At 35.7% G+C, this 22,092-nt stretch overlaps 1 protein-coding gene across 2 annotated transcripts; it reads left to right on the forward strand.

Moving 5' to 3' along the window:
* Positions 1 to 3,858: 3,858 nt before the first annotated feature.
* On the forward strand, positions 3,859 to 19,864 carry LOC131071981 (uncharacterized protein At4g26450). Of its 2 annotated transcripts, none has more exons than XM_058007979.2 (4): positions 3,859 to 7,033; positions 7,187 to 7,376; positions 7,672 to 7,749; positions 19,558 to 19,864. In XM_058007979.2, exons 1-3 carry the CDS (start codon positions 4,752 to 4,754, stop codon positions 7,741 to 7,743), a joined length of 2,544 nt encoding a protein of 847 aa, XP_057863962.1. In that variant the 5' UTR covers positions 3,859 to 4,751; the 3' UTR covers positions 7,744 to 7,749; positions 19,558 to 19,864. The 2 variants fall into 2 exon arrangements, with proteins under 2 accessions (XP_057863962.1, XP_057863963.1); XM_058007980.2 differs by lacking the exon at positions 19,558 to 19,864 and adding an exon at positions 9,419 to 9,823.
* The last annotated feature ends 2,228 nt before the right edge of the window (positions 19,865 to 22,092 follow it).

Consider the following 22,092-nt stretch of genomic DNA (forward strand, 5'->3'; position numbering starts at 1 on the left):
TATATATATAGAGTTAATTTTGATTTATAAAGATGATTTTATATTGATAATGGTAATATTTAAAGTTAAAGATTTGTCTTTATAAATGAATTTCTTTATTTTTAAAATTTGAAATTTTAGTAAATATAATTATATTTTATTTATGTAGTTATATCTTTTTAATTCAAAATCTTAAATATGCTTTATGTTTTTTATATAAAAAAAATTATATTGTTTTAATTGTATTAAAATTTAAAATAACAACTAAAAGAATATTGTTTGTCCAGTCTAATATTTAAAGAGTGATAATCAAATAACAACAAAATAGTTTAAAGACCATATTAGTATGACAATATAATATAGACATGTATTATAGACTTAAAAGTCATTAGAGTATGGCATTACAAAACAATCAACATAATAAATGAATAATAACCTAATGATAGCTATCTTTATGTAAAACTTAATTTTATCTTAACATAAAAGTAATTAAAGATTTTTTTGGCAATCTTTTAAAAATTGAACTACTAATGTTTCATGATCAAAAGAGACATCATATCAAACCCTTTTCTATTTTTTGTTTTCTATCTTCTTTGACTATCTACATCTTTATTTCTACGCATCGCGTCCCTTGTTTTTAAATGAAAGTTATTATCACACCATTACATAACTAGTATATCTATATTTAAAAACTATAGGTAAATTGTGTCGAGAGACATCTTATAACATAAGGGAATTTGACGATTGCAACAATATCAGTAATATACAAGAGTTTCAAAAATATGAATAATAATAGAGTTTCAAACATATGGATAATAATAGAGTTTCAAATGTAACGGTTTCATATAGTTGGAGAGAAGTGGCGAGGGTTCTATTTTATTTGGAGTAATAAAATAACATCTCCACAAAAACCAAAAGATGACATATTTCATGCATTTACTCGTCATTTGCATGTCAAATTGTTTCAAAATTGAATTTTTGTTTACGGAAATTTTTATGTCAGTGTAGATGCCTCTCAACATAACAAAATGGGTGGCTTTTCACTACACTAAAAGGAAGCTACAAGCAATAGGAGATGACATATAATTTAAAATCATATACTAAAAAACAACAACCTATAACAAATCCAAAAAAATTGAAAGTTTGCACCCGCAAACCCAAATTAAACCAAAAGAAGCTGAAACTGCAACACATTAAATCTCTTTCACGCTCTTTAGATAAGAATGCCCTTTGGCATCAAAAGGGTTTTTTTTCTTTGACCCTCTCAACTCATGAGGTTTCCTCCACAAGGTAAAATTCGTCTTTGGATTTTTTTCCAAGGAAGAAGAATTGCTTAACACAAGTGTTCAACCAATTTGCAAGAAACTTAAATCGACCAAAAGACCCAAATGGGATCTTCTATAGTAAATAAATAGAGGCAAACACCAAATTGGGTGCCTTGGAAGTTCCACATCACAAGTGGGGAGGGAAATGGAAAAAAATGAATTACATGTAACTCCCTCACCCACCTGCAGCCAACTGACACTCAGAAACCTATCTCAACTCAATATGCAAAATGATTGTTCCAACACATGCTAAAAGTGGGCTAAAAAAGGCTCCAAGAAAATCCAATGCCCAACTTAGAAAATGTAATAATATTTAATTTTTAATAGCTCTAATTTTAACCAAAAACTTTAATTAAATTAGGACCAAAAGGTGTAAAATAATATATTTCATAGTTGCAAAAATTAAGCTCACTAAAAATATTGTGAAATAAGTTAAAGTATAAACATTTGAAGAAGTCTCCTGATTTGGGACATTACATTTGGAATTCAACTAAGGACTAGACATGAAGTGATTTTGGTATGTAATGCAAATGCAACCCATGAAATTTGTAAGATGGATGGTATCTAGTTTGAGTGTGATCACTAATATCTAGAGCTCAAAATTTACATTAATGGCATCATGATGTCATCCTCGTCCTCCATCATTGAATTTGCATATGAATATGCACCTCTATGATAGATAACAATTTTAAGAAAGAAAATCCTAGTTGGATACTTGTAGGGTTCAAATCTTACATTAATGGCATTCTAGGAGGATTTGAAATTTGAGGAAGCAATTTGGAATGAATATGGGAAAAGATGTTAGAATGCACATCGAGTTGAGATGTTTGGTTGGATAATTGGATGTTCAAAATTTAGTTAGAACTCTATACAAGAAGAAATGAATGGAAAAGGTGTTAGGAACCTTTGTGAGAATCGATCCAAAAATGGATATGGGAACTAGACATTTGCAATGAAGTTTGAAAGTCCATTTAAAGTTCACGTGAAACAAGAAGAGGATAAGTGAGAAAAACATGTGTGATTGGATGGAGGAAGTGGATGTAGGAACATAAAGAAATATTTATCCACTTGAAAAGTATGCAAAGGTGAAGGAAAGAAAAAATGTGAAGAAACTTTATGGAAGTTGACACAAGAAGTAGATGAGGTGAAGAGGGAACATATGTGAATCCACTTTGAAAGTTCACAAAGGGGAAATGGGAGAAGAACAAAGGTTCATGACAAAGGAAGGGAGGTCCACATATTTGGTGGAATTCCACAAAAGGAGGAACTGGGAAATGAAATAGGGGAATGGGAGAATGTGACAGATAATTGCAGAATTGGATGATGGAACCAAATACCATACAAGCAAAAAATCTTCAATAGTTCACTGAAGTTTTGCAACTTCACAAAAACAACAAAAAATACTGACTTAGAATTTCTCAAATCCTACAAACTTCAAATATAAACATGGATGATCTTACTAGTGATTCTAAACCTTTTTAAACCTTGTTAGAATTTTGGTGAGTACTCATAAATTGGTCGACACATCATCACTTGGAAATCTTTTCGTTGGCATTTCAGCGAGTTCACAAACTTGCCAACACCAAAGCTTGTCAACACTTTGGTCTTGGAGCAAACCTTCTTGGCATTTTTAGGGCTTGCAAACCTTGAAAATCTTGAATACTTTACTTATTGACACTTTGGGAAGTTGGTAAATTTTTCAAAACATTGGCACAACTTGATACATTGATTTTTTTTTGGATCTTTATGAACTTTCAATAGATGATAGGGATATAGAGGATGACGAGGAAAAATACTTATGCAAACTTGACTCAAGGGGGACGCATTTGGAATTCTCTCTAGGTTGATTATAAATGATGGGTAAAATGAGGTCAAATGCACAAAAAAGGCTGGAACAAACAAATTTTGGCACTCCAAAGTTGGGCACAAATAGAAGGCACACCCTCAAAGTATAAGCAAGATTCATGTCCAAAATAAAAGATAAAAAAAGTTTAAGCAGGGCCAAGTCCAACAACAAACACCAAGGCTATTAAGTAGTGAGAGCGACACCATTAGAAAGATCATGATTGTCATATTCACCCTATACATCATGTTGTCATATAAAAATTTTAGACACTATAAATTATGACCAAATAATGATCTAAACTCAATTGACAACATTACTATTGAACCTTTAAGATAACCCAACTGCTTAAAAAAAAAACAATAATTAAAATATGCCAACAAACCTAATAATAAATATACATTATATTATAAAGAATCACTATGTTAAAGATGTAAAGTTTTGTGTGTTAAATAATAACAAAATATATGAAAAAAAATGATGTTGTAAAATGTTTGCATGGGGGAATTTCTTATGCTATCGTGAAAGACTACTTTTTTCCTTAAGAAAATCTCTAACAATCATTTCTTTTCTTTAGTATCCTTTCTCTCAAGGTAAATTAAAAAATAATAAAATAATTATATGACGTATTTATATTAGCGTATCCGTATATTTATGCCGTATATGGCTAAGTCGTATTTTTTATTTCCTAATATAATTTTGACCTGCTTTAAAATCAGAAGCCTCTCTTCTGCAATTTCTCTTTATTTTAATAGAAAGCTTTTCCTTGCTTTCAGAGGGTTGCGAGATCGAAACATCACAAAAACACATAAAGGAAATCGAAAAGGTAAGTAGAATATTTGTGCTCAGACGCACCAGATTTTGCAAAATTGTAGTAAAAATTGATCTAGACCTGTGAATTACTCCACAAATCTAGGGTTTAGCTTCTGAGTACGGTGGAAGAAAATAGTTCTGAATTGAGCAAGAATGCAGTGAGACGATGATTTTTTAGTAGTTAAATTCTCTTTTTGCGAGGGTATTTGTGTTGAAAAGATGTACTTCGAGGAAAGAAAAGGGAGTTTGTGGGCGTCGGTGAAAATGTAGTTAAACGATGATTCAGCAAAGTGGGGTTTGAAATCTGAATGCTTGGTCAGTGAGGGTTTTAGTGCAAGATCGTGATCTTTGTGAAAAGAAACTTGAGGTAGTGTGGAAATTTTGCCGCAGGAATGTGATGTTTTCGGCTTTGTAAGAATTTATTGTTAAGTGAGTGGTTTGGGAGGTTGGGTTGGAAAATGTACGGCATTTACTTGGATGAAGTGGCTGCTAGAGCTGTATGCTGTAGAGTAGGTGGAATTTGAAGCTAAGAAGGCGAAGGGTAAACTTTTAATGATTGGGCTGGAAGAATTTGAGAATTGGGAGCCGAGTGGAGGGAGTTTTTATTTTTTCCTTTTCTCCTTGTTTGTTAGAGTTTTATCTGAGATGAAAACATTAATTGATAAAATTTAGACGGATCATAGTTCAAAATTGACAATTATGAGCTGAGAGGAGGAAGGGTTGTGATATTTTTAGGGTTTGATCGTTAGGAGAAATTATAGAGGAGTAAAAGGAAAATTTTGGTGTTGATAATGCACGCCAGACACCGAACCCCTGGTGAGGGGTTGCGGGCTAACTCCTTTGGAGTTGGGCAGCCTTCTGTCCGCAGTGGCCCGGACTTGGGTTGGCGGCACATGTCACACTCATCTGATTTCAAGGGCTCAGGGCGTGGGGTTGGGAGAGGTTTGTCCAAACCACCTTCAATGGTACGGAAAGCTGATATAATGATGGAAGCTGGGCGGCTTGCAGCAGAATATTTGGTTTCTCAGGGTATTCTGTCACCCAGTAGCTTGATTCACAAGGGGCAGAATGGCAACATTGCAAGATTGCCCAAGGAATGTCCTGAGGTCAGGGTTCGTGAAAAAGAATCATTGGCAAATGAGAATGGCAGTCCTAATTCTGCTCAGTATGTTGGCATGGCAATGGAAGCTATATCTGGTTCATCGTCATTGACTGTAAGGGATGAAGAAGCTAAGATTGACTTTGGAACTTCTGAAATGTTAGTGGGTGGAAAAAGAAAAGCTCCAGATGATTCCATAGATGGTAGAAAACAGTTGAAGGATAGAAAGTTAGGGAATTTCAAGGCCTTTATGCGAGACTGGAATCTAGGAGACAGTAGGTCTGGTCCCTCTCTTGACAAATGCATTGAATTTTGTGCTAGTAAGACTGCTGTTGATGATTTAACTCAATATCATGGAGAGAAAATGGCTATAGACATTGGGGGGGTGCCAAGAGCTATGGATTCTATATCTTGTAAAAGTGGGGTTGAGGGTGATTCAGACTCTGACCTGGAAAATTTTGAGTTTCCAGATACAACAGATTCAAAGCCTCTTTGTTCATCTGTCAGCAAGACTAAGGAGTCCTTTGGTACAGAGGATCCTTTTGGAAGGAAAATAGAGAAGCCTGAACTGCAAAATTGTGCAATTATTGACAAGGAAGATAGACCTACAGAGTCTGGAGAGTTAAGGGATTCATATTGGAATGATAGGGAAATACAGAATCCATTGCACCAACACTTTGTAAAGACTGATGTTATTTCTAAGGATTCACGAGGGTCATCACCCGCAGATATGAGTAGAGGTCATTTCTCAAATGAACAAGATTTAAGAAGCAAAGTCAGTGATCGGAGCATTGGTGGGGTTTCTTCTAACAGTGTTGATCTTGTCCAGCTGTGCAGTCAAGGGCAAGTTCCAACCAAGGCACGCTCTATTACAAGACATAAAGTGATGGATGCTGAACATTGTATGGATAGGCGCTTGTTTCCTATTCATGGGGGGAGGAACAGTGGGGAGTTCTCATCAGGTAGATTTTCAAATAATTCCAGGGATGATGATCTTGTTGAGGAATCTGGCAAGTCCTGTTGGAATCTGAGGGGTTCTGGTTCAGAGTCCACTAGGATTCGGGCAAACAGGCCTGCAGAAGAGGATGGGGAGCTAGATCATTCTATAGCTACCGAGAAGGATAGATTTGCCAAGTCTTATTCTTTTTCGGATAGATCTTCTTTCATGCATCAACAAGAATCTAGTAGATGGCCTCCTGGGTTTGGTGGTCCTCATAGTGGGGATTCGGTTTCTCTTGATGGAAGAATGTTTGCATATGGACGATCTAGGTCAATGTTTCCACAAAGAGACATGGAAAATCCCATGTGCCGCAGCAATAGATGGGAAGCGAAAAGAAAGAGAGAGTGGCCACCTGGTCGGATTTCCCAGGCAGATGAATACTTTCGATTGCATAATCTCAAAGCAAAACAGACAAGTGCACAGATGAAGGCAGCCCCTTCAGGTGTGGAAGTTGTTTTTGAACCTGTTGAACAAGAAGATATGTTGGATGATAAGATGCCAGAGAAAAAGGATTTAAGTGCTAATTCAACAATAAAAGCTGTCGTTTCTGGTTCTGGTTCTGGTTCTAATGATGAGCAAGAGTCTTTGTCCACTGGCAGCAAAACTGTTGATGAAAAGCTTAATCTAAATACTGTTACAGCTGCGGAGATCGAGGAACCTGATTCCTTTATGATTGAGAAGCAGAGAGCATCTGCTCAAATATCCAGTCTACTGGCAAAGATCCATAAAGGTAGTTCAAATGAGTCTTCATTGCCAGTTGTTGAAGAGGGACACACAACAGAGTGCACTCAAAAGGATGAAGGGAAAGTGCCAATTGCAGAGTCTCAGCCAAATGGAATGGATAAAGAAGAAAGATCAGTAATTGCCTTTTTCCAGGACCTCCTTAAAGATTGTCCTCTTTTGAGGCATCTTTATCAATCTCGTGATGGGTCTAGAGAATTTGACTGTCTTGTATGCCTTAGTTCGTCATCTCTGTAAGTCTCCCTCCCTGAATATGGGTTTATGTGCATTATTTTTTCTTGGTATCAAGCATTATCATGGTATTAGAATTATTACATGATTTGGATAAATCAATTGCCTGAGATTTTACTTTTTCTTTCTAGCTGACATTGCTTGAGTTCTTGTAGGAGTGAAAGAAAGTTTTCAAACTTGGCTGGGCTTTTAAGGCATGCAAAGGATGACAACGAAATGCCTTTAATGCACACAGGTTATGGTCATGCAATTTGTGAATTATTGGATTTAAACAATTCAAATGACCCCTCAAAAGATGTTGAGAATGTGGAACAATGTTCAAGCCAATCTCTTCAAAGTGAGGAGGTAGGATCATTCAAGCTAGCTGCATGTAGCAAGCTGTTTAGATTATTCTCCTGATAAATTAGTTCAAAATGTTTTACTTTAGATATTATTACTTTGGTTTACATAGCAATATCAATTGTAGAGGGTATCTTATTATACTCTTCAGCCAATTTTACTTGCAGGGCTACTTATTTAGGTAAAGTTGAACAACTTGAGAATAACCAATTCATTTAGATAAAGTTTTTAATTTAATTTTCCTTATACAACTTGGTTCCTTGTCAGCATGCATCATAATATTACAAGTTTTTGTTCCCAGGGAATTGTTGATACTGCTGAACCAATAACGCTATCTTTGGAAGGCTTGGAAAATGCTGTACCAGAGGATTAGCAAAGGGTATCATAGCTTTCCAAATATACATTTTTCTTTCATGCTAGGATTGCCAGACTGCTTTATAAGATTCTATGATGCAGATTGAGTGAATTTGATCACTGTTTACTTTAAAGGGCTTTTTTGTTTTTCTTTAATTTCATGAAGATAAATTGTGGTTATTCTTATAAAATTTCAGTGCACATAGACCTTGCATCATAAATCCTTACTCAGATGGGTTTAAAATTTAAATTTAAAAGGACCTGACAGTTTTAAACAATACACATGAAACAATGTACTCCAGAAAAAAATTCTACAAAAATGATAATGTGTGGAAAACTAGAAGACATAGGGAATTACTTATACGCATGAAACAAGGTATCCCAGAAAAAAATCTTTACAAAAATCAAAATGATAACGTGTGAAAAAATAGAAGATATAGGGAATTACTGATACGCCAAATATACTGACCATGCTGTCACTGGAATCTCAAGTTTCAAATATGAAGTTACCTGCATTTTCAGAAGCAGCATTACTGTTATTTCTATTTTTTTATGTGTCTTGTACCTGCTACATCTTTTCTGCAGATCTATTTTGGTTTAAAGAAAAAAAGTTAATTTATAAATATTTTTAAGGTCTGGGGGCTACATAAGTTATTAATTTTGTAGTGGCTCATTAAATCTGAAGCTCACAGCCAGTTTATATAAATTGTTTTTATTGTGTTTGCCATGAAATAAATTTCTTTGTTGGGCTTTACTTATTTTTGTCAGTGCAATATACTTGGGTCTCTGTAAAGTTAATCAGCCACAAAGATTTATAGAAGACTTAAAGAGGAAGAAAACTCATTCAGATGCTCATAGATGACCAAACTTAGCTCAATGGACTTAATAAATAATACATCAGTTATGTGAGACAAGTCCTACCATAAAAAAATACTATAATGTGAGAAAATAAACTGAACACAGAGGACAAGAAAAAGTAATCAAGATGGTAAAGATAAAGAAGTAAACTCTCTGAACCGTGAAATCTATGTATGAGCACAAAGCCCTTTGAGTGGGGAGAGCATCCACAAAAACATTCACCACATATATTATTTTCACTTTGAAAGTTTTTTCTTAGTTTCTTTCAACATATACCTTATTTTATGGACTATATTGTGAGAAAAGAAAGGAAACACTGAGCACTAGAATAAGTAAATGCTAAACAATAGAGGTAGTAAATATAAAGAAGTAAACCCTCAACCATGAAATTTTTGCATGATCACAAAACCCTGTGAATGGGAGAGAATCCAACAAAACATTCGCCACATATTAAAGTTTCACTTCAAATGATTTCCATATTGAAAGATTCACCACATATACTTCCATTATGAACTTAAATATTATTTGCAAATGTTTTCATTGTTTTGACTGAAACAGCTTCTAATTTACTTTTCTATACTAAAGATGTCCATCTTTTGAATGCAGTGGGAGCAGATATGCTGAACTTCAATTCCTATTTTCTTTATCCTTCTCGAATTACCTACATTTTTTATAAGTGCACCTATGAGAACCCATCTGTGAAACTAGTTGTTATCTTTTGGATTCGCAGGGAAAATTTAGGATATGTCTTTTGTGTTAATATCCCTCAGTACTTGCAGATTTCTATCTCATTTGGATTTCCACGTTGAATGTAGCATATGTTTTTGTCTGTGCAGATTCCATTTCAAATGCAACTCCATGTTGAATGTGGCATATGTTTGCCTACTACACGATGAGAACAGAAAACCTTGGCAATAATTTTATTTTTCTCAAGTGAAACCTTCTTTTGTTGCTCCTTAGTTTACCCTCAGTCTGCAGAAACACTGCTCTGGACTATAAATATTGCAGCTGTTTCAATAGCCTCCAGGCATCATCAAAACACAAGAATACAGCAGCCCGGATGGGTTTGTACTTGTAGAGAAACACAGGATGGACAGGGCAACGTTCAGATTCTGCCAGAAAGTGGCTCATGATACGTAATAGATTGATGGGCAATCCAGACTGATTATAATATAAACCTGTACCTTTGAAATGTATGGTCAATCTAGTCGGATATTAATCATAAACCTTTACCTTTCAAATGTAATGCAATGTGAGCAGAATAATATTGATGATGGGGTCTTGAGGAGGAGCTGCAAGATTGAGTTCATCAATTTCCTACACGTGATTTGGAAGACCAGTGGATGAATAAGGGAAATATGAAACATCCAATCTCTATTATGATTACCTCACAACTGAATATATAGATTTATAAGTTTTGAAGATCTATTATTATTTAACTGAATGTAAACCTTGAAATCTAGAAATATTCCAATTACAGATCAATAAAAGCAATTGAGGTACAATATAAAAGCAATAGAGATTGACATTTAATTAATGAACTGAAAACCCAAATTCACTCTAACCAAGACACAAGATATCTAACCAATCCCTCCATTACTATAATAAATAATTAAGCAGATAGGGGATCACAGTATTGCAAGCCTCTCCTTTCCTCCCAAATTGGACAAATAAATCCAAGATAAAAAATTCAATAGTGGTACTAGTACCCATTGTAATGAAGCTGTATATTTAATATTTCCCCTGTTCTTTTTTTACTTGGAACAGTTTGTATTTGCAGTAGCTGCTTCCACTAAAATAATTCTTTTAATGGATTTTTACAGCAGCTGCTTCCACTACTAAAATCATCCTTTAAATGGATTTATAGAGCTGAGCCAACATTTAACCATCCAAATGCATAAGACACCGATCAGCCTGAACTGACAACAGCTGACATAAAAAGCTTATGGCAATCATAAGTGTACACAATGTTTTCTGCTGAATTTGGCTATTATGGTATCCGTAGAATAAAAAGAAATGGAAACTTTTCCACAATTTCCAGGTACATAGATTTGCTGGCTTAAGGTAACTTGAAAATCTTAAGATATTTACGATATGGAGTTATAAACAAACTGCTGAAATCATCCCGGTGTCCTGAAATATTTTAAAAAACTCCTGCCTAGAACTCTTTTAAAAGACTGCACAAATTTCACTCATGCAGAATATTTTCCCAGTTAAAAGACAAAAAATTGTCAGATCGGAGTTTGCAGCCACCCAATGTGGTGTTGCATTAGGGCTACACCACATTTGTGTAAAGAGTAAAACAAGACAATCATCAAATATGACCGAATTCAGATGCTGCTACAAAGGACTACATGCAACAAGGTTGTTTATACAAATAAAGGTATAATATCCTATAGACTAGGTCAGAATTATTAACTTTAGGATTAAAATGGTTTTCTCTGGACTTTCAGTATTACTGTTTCTTATTATTAAAAGGTTTGGTTTATGATTTGTCCAGCCATAAATCTGTATGGTACAAATTGAAAATCTTATTAAGCATTGATATTCAGCGATTTCTTGAAAAGGTATGCAGAGAGACTATTTCAGAAGCAGTCTCATTAGAACCTATATACACCAAGATGAACTAAATCTCACATAACATATTCCAACATATTAACCCAGTTATATCAAGAACAACAGCTTAAACAGATGGGAGACAACATACGCATGCTTGAAAGAAAATACATATTAACTGAATGAATCCCAAACATCCACATTCATCCGAAAATATAAGGACTTGTTTGAGAAAGGAAAATGTATTTTTTAATGACCTCCCCATATATGAACCAAGAAACCAGCTTCTTGATTGTGGAAAGGAACCATTACCTCTTTTATGAACCAAGAAACCAGTATCTTGATTATAGAAGAGAAGCAGGATATCTATAACAGAGGCCAAAAAAGAGACATGAGAGCATATAGCCTGACCAAAGAAACTTGCCGTGCCAAAACATACAAAACAAGAGTGAAGCAGATAGGGAGCTGTTATCTTTACTATTAATCTTTGGGATCACAGGGTAACACCAAGGCTTTTCTCAGTTGTCCATTGCATGCATAGCAGGGTTGGATTGTGGGGAGATTGGCTCACCTTAAAATTTCTCGTCATAGACCCAAGTTGTGTGTGGTCATCTGCTTCTCGTTTTCCACGAAGACACAAGTCCATAAACAAACTATTTTAGTCATTTTGATGGTGAATCTCATTAGATTCTGTGATACAGTCCTTCAGGGAAAAACACTTGCTGTTAGAAGCTTAACCTAATCTGTCTGTGGCAATCCTACTGCTTGGTGTAGTATCCTTATGTCTTTGTTCACCTGGAGGTTGGCAGTACATGATAAATGCCAAAATATCTCTATCTGGTTTACTGATCTCCTTTGCCTAGTGAAACTGCTAACTCAATTGTCTCCAGCAGCAATTTGTGAATGTGGTCCTTAATTTTTTTAAGGCCATCATGAAATTTTGAGTCAAAGGCATGTTTAGATCACTTATTATAAATCTTTACATTGGCCACAGAGGAGTGTGTAAGTAATATGCACTAAGCTAACTGTTTAGGAGTGCAAGATTGCTTAGATCTGGCACAGATTTGCTCTGATACCATGTAAGATTCGGCACAGTTTTGCCCTAATACAATGCAAGATTTCCCAAAACAATCTGTCACATTAATCTAACTTGCGAATTGGATTTGGAACAAATGTGCCCTAATGCAATGTAAGATTACCCAAAACAATCTGTCACATTAAGCTTACAAAGATTCTTTCTTGTAAGGAGATGGGTTTCGATTGAGTATGTCACACAATGACAGACCCATTGCTTCACACTTAACGGTCAACCTCAAGATTGAAATTCAACACAATGATGTACAATTGATAATATCTTCAACGACAATTATATTCAGATTTGATGAAAATTCACTATCTATGAAAGATTATGAATATGAGAATGTCTAGTATCAAACTGGTGGGTCAAGTAGCCTCTGGAAGTTTATTGTCTCTCTGTTCTAACCTGCAGTTGTTATCTATGGTTGGCAACTGGAAAATCAGGTTGTGCTATCGCCTACAAAGATTGGGAACTGCTTGCACCCTAGCACTTGTCCTATATTCTGAGGTGTGAAACCCTCAAAATGCAGCAATCAAGAAAACCGACACCTAGCAATGAGCTTACCTGGATGTCTGCACCTTTAATAGTGTTCGGTACCTAGCTGTGATCTCCATCCCATGTTCACAGATCTGATATGGAAGTATGTTTAGGGTCTTCAATGTCTGCTGCAGCTACCAAATTTGAAACATCCTTCTAAAACCCATAATGTGGCCTACTAGTTGTGAGTTCTCTAGGTTTGTAGTTTGCTGCGTACTTCTAGGATTATATTTGGAGCAATTGATAACTGCAACAATATCCCATATCCAACAGATGACCTCCAGTAGTCCTCCCTGGCAAATAGCTGTAGGTTCTTGGGTATGGCAAACTGCCTTATTCTCCTGTGCTGATTTTCTGTGGAGTGATGATGAATCCTTGTTAATGAGGTCCATGGTTTGATGATTTGTCACTGCTACTTGAATAAGCCTTGTGTGGTTTGATGATTGATCACTGCTCCTTGAACAAGCCTTGTATTGGTTCAGACGTGCAATTGAGGCCCGATTGCTGATATGACCAGGCCTGTTGTTAGTTTAAGATAAGACTGATAATAGAAAGCAGAAAATAACAAATGCAACACACATAACACAGCAGTACCCTGGGAAAACCTCCCTCTTGGAGATGAAAAACCCAGCAACAAAAGATCTCAGATTATATTAATTAAACTCGGTAGCAGATTTACAATCTTGCTTCATACATGAAGCATACTTCAAATTAGGGCACACATTAGGGCAACTTATCTTGCTGTAGGCAATACAATATGTTGAACGCTATGTCCTTGAATACTTTGCTGCCCTAGATGAAGTTCACTGTTACTGTGAATGGATTCGGCAGCCTTGAAAGGAAGTTCGCCAGCCTTGTATGATGTTCGCTCAGCCAAGAATGATGTTCGCCCAGCCAAGTATGATGTTCGCTCAGCCAGGAAAGTAATCAAGATGAATTTGCTGGACTGAAACACTAATTCACTTGACAAAGGCAGATCGCTGATCAGTAGACAGAGATAGTTTGCTGTATGTGAATTGGCATTGAATAATTACAAATCAAGTTGTATATGTATGCCTCAATGCCTCCTAATAGACCTTAGGCCGGCCTTATTGTTTTGGTGCCAAGAATAGGATCAGACCTATAAATTACAAGTTACATTCATATAGGTCTTGTCCAATACAATTACAAGTTACATATAGGTCTTGCTCAATTACAAGTTGCATGTGACGCCTGATTAGGGCCAGACTTAAACAATGTTTACATATCAAATTGAACCATCAATATGGCTAAGGCTTACAGGCCACTTGGCCATCAAGTGTACTAAGTCGGCCCTAGAAGGATCCGACCTAGCTACACATCAACACCTGCAATGACAAACTAGAAGTTAATTCGATCCCGAAGTCCAGATTTGAGTGTAAACAGTAAATGTAGGTGGAGGGGCTTCGTCCTCACCTAACAAGCTGCTCTATAATAAAGCTTTTTGCCCTTGTTGAAGCAATGAAGATAGATTGTAACAACAAATATCAATTATCAAAAAGGATCCTTCAAATGGTTCTGAGACCTAGATGTATATTTGATTAGGTAAAGGTCACATTGATCCAAAGTTTGGTGCCCCACTGTTCAAACTTAAATTTTACCTTATTGGCAAAGAGGTGAAACTGGTAGTAGATTCATTGAAGCCCATTAGAGATTCAAGGAAACAAAGGAGGTGGTTCATTGTTTTCTGTGGATGGAAAAGCACCAAAAATTGACTATTGACCAATGTGACTGCATTGTCCCCTAAAGTGATAATGTTTTTGAAATTCATGGATTGTAAGGAATGGACAAAGTATCCACAATTTATTGTTGAGATCCTCATAAGGTCCATTGAGGAAGTGGTGCTTGTAATGTTGTCCAAGTCATAATAGACAATGCAAAAAATTGTAGTGTGTCTAGAACATTGGTTGAAGCATGTTGTCCACATATCATTTTGACATCTTGTGCTGTCCACTTGCTCAACCTTAATGTACAAAGGATGCTACAAAGGATTATCAATGAGATCAATTAGATCAAATAAGTGTATGGTCAGGTCAAAGAGATCCAAATGTACATCACCAACCATCATATGTGACAGGCTATATTCAAAACATCTTCAATATTGGAGCTGCTAAAAGTGAGTGAGACAGTACAATTTTATGCTTTTTTTTTAATTGAAAATAGATTACTAAGAAATATATCAAAAAGATCAGAAACAGTTACATATCAGACTGTTTGCCAGAGATATTATGCCCTAATTTCTGCCAACTATAACCAGTACTAAGGATTAGACCACACAAGGTCTCCAAAATTTTTTAAGATCATGAGTATAAAGATTGGCCACGCAAGGCCACACTTACTATAATACCAACTGTTTAGGCAACGCAAGGCCATAATACCAAAACAGCAGAAACTAGGCCATGCAAGACCATCTTTGACAGAGTACATTAAGTGTACTATGCTGCACAACATGATATTAGTCATATATATATATATTCAGCCAGCTGTTTAGAATAACCAAAGATTACAACTTTCACTATACAGATCCAGATTATTCCAGCCTATTGGTGGATCTATCTCGGAAATTTCTTTATTTGACCTTACCACCTCCAGAGTAAAGTCATCTTCTTGGTTAATCAGCTTGTTGTGCAATCCAAGATCATTCTGTAGAGTCTCTAGTGAATATTTTTTATAGTATCTTTTTTGGAATTTCAAGTAGGTCCTCAACAATGGCTCATTATCTTCTCTATTGAAGGGCCGATGCCCCGCGTATTGGACCTCAGATCTGTTGATGTCCACTTGTCTGGTGTCTAGCAACTTATGGAACTTGTTTTTGGAAATCTCTAGGGTAATGGTAACCTGCACAGAGATGACATGATAGATGAGTTTTCTAGAAGACTCAATAAGTACCCCTATTTTGTCCTGGTACCAATCCTCATTCCTAACCTTCCATAAAAACCTTGAAGTTTCAGTGGATAGAACAAGCTAGAACAAATTAAACGGTTTACTTAAAATCCTGAGTTACCGGATCCATGGGTTTTAGGCCCCATGCCTGGAGTGGATCCATGCGGGTTTGGGTCCGCACCTGTGTACGCATTGGGTGCGCCTTGAGTTCTCTGTGGGTCCTTCTACGCAGACCCATAGAGAACCCGGGGCCCCTGGGGCACACCCGGCCCAACCCAGGTGCAAAGCTGGGCTATATTTATGAATCACAGCATTCTGGGAATGAGCGTGTGGTGTGTGGTGTGTGGTGTGCTTGTGAAAAAGGTTGTCAATGTGTAATGCTGTTATAAATGTAATACTGTCTGAGATTGCAATCAAGGATCAGGAAGTTAAATAGCCGTGTTACTATTCTTTGGTTCTCTGTTCTACTATGACTTTATATACAAGTTCTGAAAGCATATATGCAAAATCTGGAGCAAACATAATAGCTGAATTGAATCTATTAACATAAGTTGAGAATTGAATACATCTTTCTGTATCATTTGTAGAAGAATTTGGTATTTTATTACCATTCATATTTGAGGATATTTCACTGTAGATGCCATCTACAGACGTGCCTACCTCCTGTTAAGTACCAAGTGATGACCTAATAATATCCGTGAAAGCAAACCAGTATATTTCTTTAAATTTTTGCATATATATATATGGACGAACCTGACCCACAAACCCAAAGGGCAAAAAATTTTTTGCCCAAACACACGAACCAGGATCATGTTCCTGAACATGATCCAGTAAGTTAGCTTAAATCCTTCACAAAACCGAATCAAATTTCTTGCCACTTCAGACCACCCTTATACCCCCATCCCCTCAGGTCAACAAAAAACAAATTCCAGATTTCTTTAGCATAAAAACTGTTAAAAAAGATATGCTTAATACTTTCAGTTTCAGGAGTCCTACATATGGAACAAAGGCTTAAACTGGAAGCGGACATAGAACAGGTTAATTTCTGCAACACTAACAACCATTTGAAGCAAGCTTTTTTAGGTTCTAAAACACTAGACCAGAGGTATCTAAAATTTGTTGTCCGTTGCTTAGTGGAAAATTCAAGATTCCAGCAGCTATTTAGGTGCTTGATGCTTGGTCATATCCAGTGCTTTGTCCATAGAGACATAAATCAATTTGGGTTTCACTTTATGTAGTTTGGTACCATCACACCATTTACATTATCAAATATATTATTGTCGCTATCGAACTAGACAGGAAACTAGAAAATCTTGCATGCTTCCCTCAAGATAGAATATGTTCTCCAATGATAAGGAGGTAGGTCAAATTCTGTAGTAAGGGAAGCCCAAGATTTCTGTTGGTTATTCCATAAAATATCACTGAAGCACTTTACTTATTTCATGCACCAAGACTTGGCAAAGCACCCCTGCAACATGGAAAGGGGCTTATCTTTATTAAACAGTTTCCACCATATTGATCTTGAGGGGTAGAATTTGTTCCTACCATAGTAATTGATTTTTTAAAGCTTACTCATGTTTTCTTTTTTCTTCAAATAAGTTGTTGAGATCCAACTTAAAACACAATCATTTTGAGATAACTTGTAAAGGTTTAACAAGCACTTTTGTGGGCAAGTTGTGATGCCCATTCCAGGGATGCCTCACAACTAGGTTTGCACTCAGTTGTATGAACTCGGATACCTCCCAGCACACCCATTGTAAACTCAAACATATCCCCACCACCTAAAATTTATTGTATCATATCAATTTACTTCCACAATAATGACTTTGGATCTAAGTGTGCTCATCCCATACCATTGTGATCCCAATGGCAAAAAGTTTGGAAAATGCCACGTACACATTTTAACCCATTCAATATTAACAATAGATTAATGAAAACAAAACTAGAGAGCTCATTTGAATAAATAATGAAGGAAAAAAAAACCCAAAAAACATACTTCTTTATTTGAAGATCTTCTTTTACAATCTCCCTAGCAGCAAATGGGCTCTTGCACACGTGTAGGAATACCAATCCGACTGCTTTGAAACCTTTGATGATCAATCTTCAACTCGATTTGTGTAATTGAAAGCAAGAATGAAAGTTCAACATGAATGGATGGTTTTTGTCTTTTGCATTCAAAACAAGGTAAAATGAGTTTGTTTTAGTGTTAAAAATGATTTAGATGGCACTTTTAGGGTCTGTTCATATTTTTTGTTTTCAGTCAACAAGAGAATTAACAAAAAAAACCTGATTTTTCGGTGTGGGTTCATTCTTTGACAGACTTGGCCAAGTCCAGGTCAAGTCCAGGTCAATTTAACAGGACCGTGGATGGCTGCACAGGTGCACCGATTAATTTTTTTTTTTTTTGGCAAACCAGTTACAGAGCTCAATTCTAATTCAATTAACTTGAGAACAACCAGCAATACCTGGTATTGCCGAAGCACTATTGGAATCTAAATTAACTATCTTTTTGTGGAAGAATCTTTTCATACAGGATCCATTTGGAGTGAATATCAGTTATGCTTTGAGCATGGCAATATAGAGTTTCTATTTTCAGTTATCCAAGGTGATGGAAATAATTTTTTGGAGAGAAGTTGGAATAAACAACTTCAGAGATCACTACTTCAACCTTATAAGTAATTTTCCATGTATCTATCTAAGTTACCGGTTTGCTGAACCCGGTTTGTGGGTTCAGGCAAAATATTTTTTGCCCTTTGGGTTCATGGGTTGGTTTCATCCGTACACACACACACACACACACATATAATCAATAGATTTATTATAAAACTTCAATCAAATAATAAACGAATAATTTTTAATGTTGTATTCATTATAAACTTTCACGACTCAAGGTGGGCTGGTGAACGTGAACCTGACCCGGTCCCAGGTGCGAACCCGAACCCGGGTGGACCCGTTCCGGGCACAGGGTCCAGGAGGGCTGAACCCGGTATCTCAGATATCTATACTAGATAGTTGAATATTCTGTCATTCCTTTCACTTGAAATGTGCATAGAGATAACAGAAAATGATCCACGTTGTTAGACTTTAGTTCCTATAAATTTTAAACTGAGGAATATTCTTATGCTTTCAACAAGGGCCAAAATTCTGATGTCAAATGCAAGAAAGGCATCCATGTTATTGATGAGCCAATGTCAAAGATGCCTGGGAAACTTGCAATGCTAATGAAGATGGCTCGGAGGCTCCAAGCCTTTTACTAAAAGAGCACAGGTGAAAGGGCCTCCAAAACCCATCCTTTTCAGCCTATCATAATTCGGAATTTGTTGTTTACAGCCACCAAAGGAAAACCGTTACCTTTAAACAATTTCATCTTAACCTAAGTTTTCTAGCTTTGTATTGTATTTAAATGTTAACACAGATTATGTAGCACAGCTGGAATGAACCTCTCAGGCAATTATAAGTTTATAAACTAATATTAAGCTTGTGGATTTTTCGTTAGTCAAAACACAAACTAGCTTTTGGTAAGAACAATCATATCGTATATCGTTAGCATTAGAATTGAAGAATTAATATTAAAAAACAACTCAGAATGCAAACACTTATTGACAAGTGAAGCCATATTCATTTTCCTTATAACTCATCTAAAGAGGTTTCGATTCTTTGGTGATTTGGCATCTAAAACTGAGAGATACCTTTACCTGGCACAGGCATCCTCCTCCAAGATGCAACTACTAACTTAAGTTTTAATCTTGTAGACCACATTTAGAATGGCTGTATTGTTTTGATTGACGTCTTACTTTAGTAGTCCACATTTAGAATGGCTTGTATTGTTTTGGTCGAAGCCTTATTTTACTAAACTTTTCTTGGTATATACCAGTTTCTAACTTTTGTATCATGGTTGAGCAGGTATAAATGGACCTCATACTGACTTGCACAAGAGGTTTCAACATCAGCTCAATTCCGATTCTTCATTTCAAACTGAAATCTGTAGATTCCATAATGATCCGATGGTGTAACTATTAGACTGTTTATTTATATCAAGTTTCAAGTTTTGCTGAGATCTGTACAACTGGGAACAGTGTTACATTGTGTACTTCCCAGTGGTTCCATTCATGGCACAGAGTTGGCTATGGTTTTACCACCTGAATAACATTGCCTTGTTGTCTTCTACAACACAAGTGTTTATGCATTGGCATTTCTGAACTTTGATGCATCCTATTTTTTATGTTGGCTGTGCATGTCAAACCTTAATGCATGATTGAATAGTAGGAGATATTTTCCACAGCAAGTCAAATTATGATATTGCTATCAAGATTCAACTGTGTAGTTTTCGGGTCAAACTCATTGACCTAAAAAGTTTGACTTGAAAAGTACACAGTTGAATCCTGATAGCAAAATCTTTATGTATAATTGTTTTAAGAAAATCTGTTAGAGCTGTGTTTAGGCTTTTCTTGTAGCTTTTTTTTCATATGTTTTCAAAATGGGATTTATTTTGTTTCAATAATTGAGATTAAATTTCCACATCACAAGCAAAGGACATAGGAGATGATACATGTATATCAAACGATCCCTATTATTATGCAGGATCTTATTGATGCGTGATAACATTTCAGCGTATTGCCCGAGATAATGTTCTTAGAACACAACTTCATAATCTTAAAATTTAAGTTACTGTGGTTAACGTGTGGACTGATAGAAATCGTGGTGTGTGGATTCTCGACATATTTCTTTCTATACTCTGCTTGCCAAACAACTAAGTAATTTTGAGGGCTTGGGCCACTAATCTTATTTTGGTTATATATTTGTCGGTTCAAATTCCTACCAGTAATCAGCTGCAAAGGTTCCTTGTTTTTATGATTGCATGTAAGCTCGTAAAGAATCAACTTAAAATTTATTAGTTTACATATTTATATAAAAAAATTAAAAATACTGAGATTTCCTAGTTGAATGGATAATTGGCGAGTTTAAAAGCTATTAGCACATATTCATCTGGTTTGGGAACATGTGCTAGAGGGCTCGCAACATGACAATTCAACCATATTGAAGTATGAAAAATGTGCGTAGAGATGCCTTCCTGAATCGAAGCAATCACATATGGGAGAAAAATTCAATCCAGGGGACCATCCACTAATTGTTAATTCTGGATTATTTTTCTTAATGTAATGGCAATAGTCTTTCGAGCTTTACCAAAACCGTCTTAATGGACTTACGATGAGTAAATTCCTCATTTGTGTTTAAATCTATTACCAAATGCAACAGGATGCTCAAAATTGAAAATGCAGATAAATTACTGTTAGCAGTTTTGCTGACATTGGGATAAAAGTTGTCTGTGATAAATGTAGCATATATCCCACTGTTGAAGATAATAAAAATACAAGCAATCTGCTGGTCCACAGTTCTTGATATTCAAACATGCGTTGGAGTGTACTTCTGCTAAACTTTCTAGGGCCTGAGTATTTATACTACCCTTGATGACATTTTTAATGTCTGTTTTGCAAAGAACAAGAACAAGTCAAATATGGACCTAAAACTTGTTTCTATAACATATTCAAGCTTGTGTGAGTTTTTTTTGTTTTTTTAATCCAACGAAACAATTACATTCTGAGTTAACAAAGATATTGTAAATTTAAGTATACATTCTGAATTAACAAATTTAGTGCAAATGATTGTGATATATTTCTGGATTCAACTGTGTAAGAATTTTTGCATCAACATTTCGGATCACACTCCATGAATTATTATCAGGATGAAAGAGAACAGCTGAAGAAGAAAAATGTCCCAAAAACATCGATGTTTCACGGACTCTGACCCGAAACATCGATGCAAAATTTTTTACACAATTGAATCCAGAAATATATCACAATCAATAACATAGACTCTAAAAATTTGATAAATTTAAAAGCTAATGCTAAGTCTAAGTTGCATTCCTTTAACCCTATTTGAAGCAAACAGTAAAGCCTTTAATATATTTTTAGGTTTTCTTATTGTTCCAAGATTCAGTCAAATTATGTACTTGGATATATTTTTTCGGGTCAACATTTTTTATTAAGGGTTAATGATTTAAAGCCTTAATGTGCCAAATATAGTTACAAAATTCGTTGGGATTCGCGAGTTGTGCAGGTCCGACTTGGCTAACACTTAAAAGACATTTTGTTTTTGAGAGTGACTCTATATTTCAATTTTATCGAAGTAGTCAAACATCAGGGCACTTATTCTAATATTTGTTTAAGTCATTTTTTTTTATATTTTGGGGTATCCTTGTGATACACACTGGTCTAACCTTTTCCCAGGATGAGACTAATCCTCTTGGGCAGTCGGGAAGTCACTATCATTTGTTAAGCTTGGGTGAGAGAACAGAAGTCACTATCATTTGTTAAGCTTGGGTGAGAGAACAGATCTTAAGATCTATATGGGAAGAATCCAAAGCCCTTAGCCAATAAC

This window comes from Cryptomeria japonica, chromosome 1 (genome assembly GCF_030272615.1).
Source record: "Cryptomeria japonica chromosome 1, Sugi_1.0, whole genome shotgun sequence".
NCBI lineage: Eukaryota > Viridiplantae > Streptophyta > Pinopsida > Cupressales > Cupressaceae > Cryptomeria > Cryptomeria japonica.

Excerpts from the sequence above, each read along its gene's own strand:
- LOC131071981 (XM_058007979.2), top strand. The coding sequence starts at position 4,752 with ATGCACGCCAGACACCGAACCCCTGGTGAGGGGTTGCGGGCTAACTCC. Across the intron at positions 7,034-7,186 it reads TGCCTTAGTTCGTCATCTCT|GAGTGAAAGAAAGTTTTCAA; the intron begins GTAAGTCTCCCT and ends GAGTTCTTGTAG. Across the intron at positions 7,377-7,671 it reads AATCTCTTCAAAGTGAGGAG|GGAATTGTTGATACTGCTGA; the intron begins GTAGGATCATTC and ends TTTTGTTCCCAG.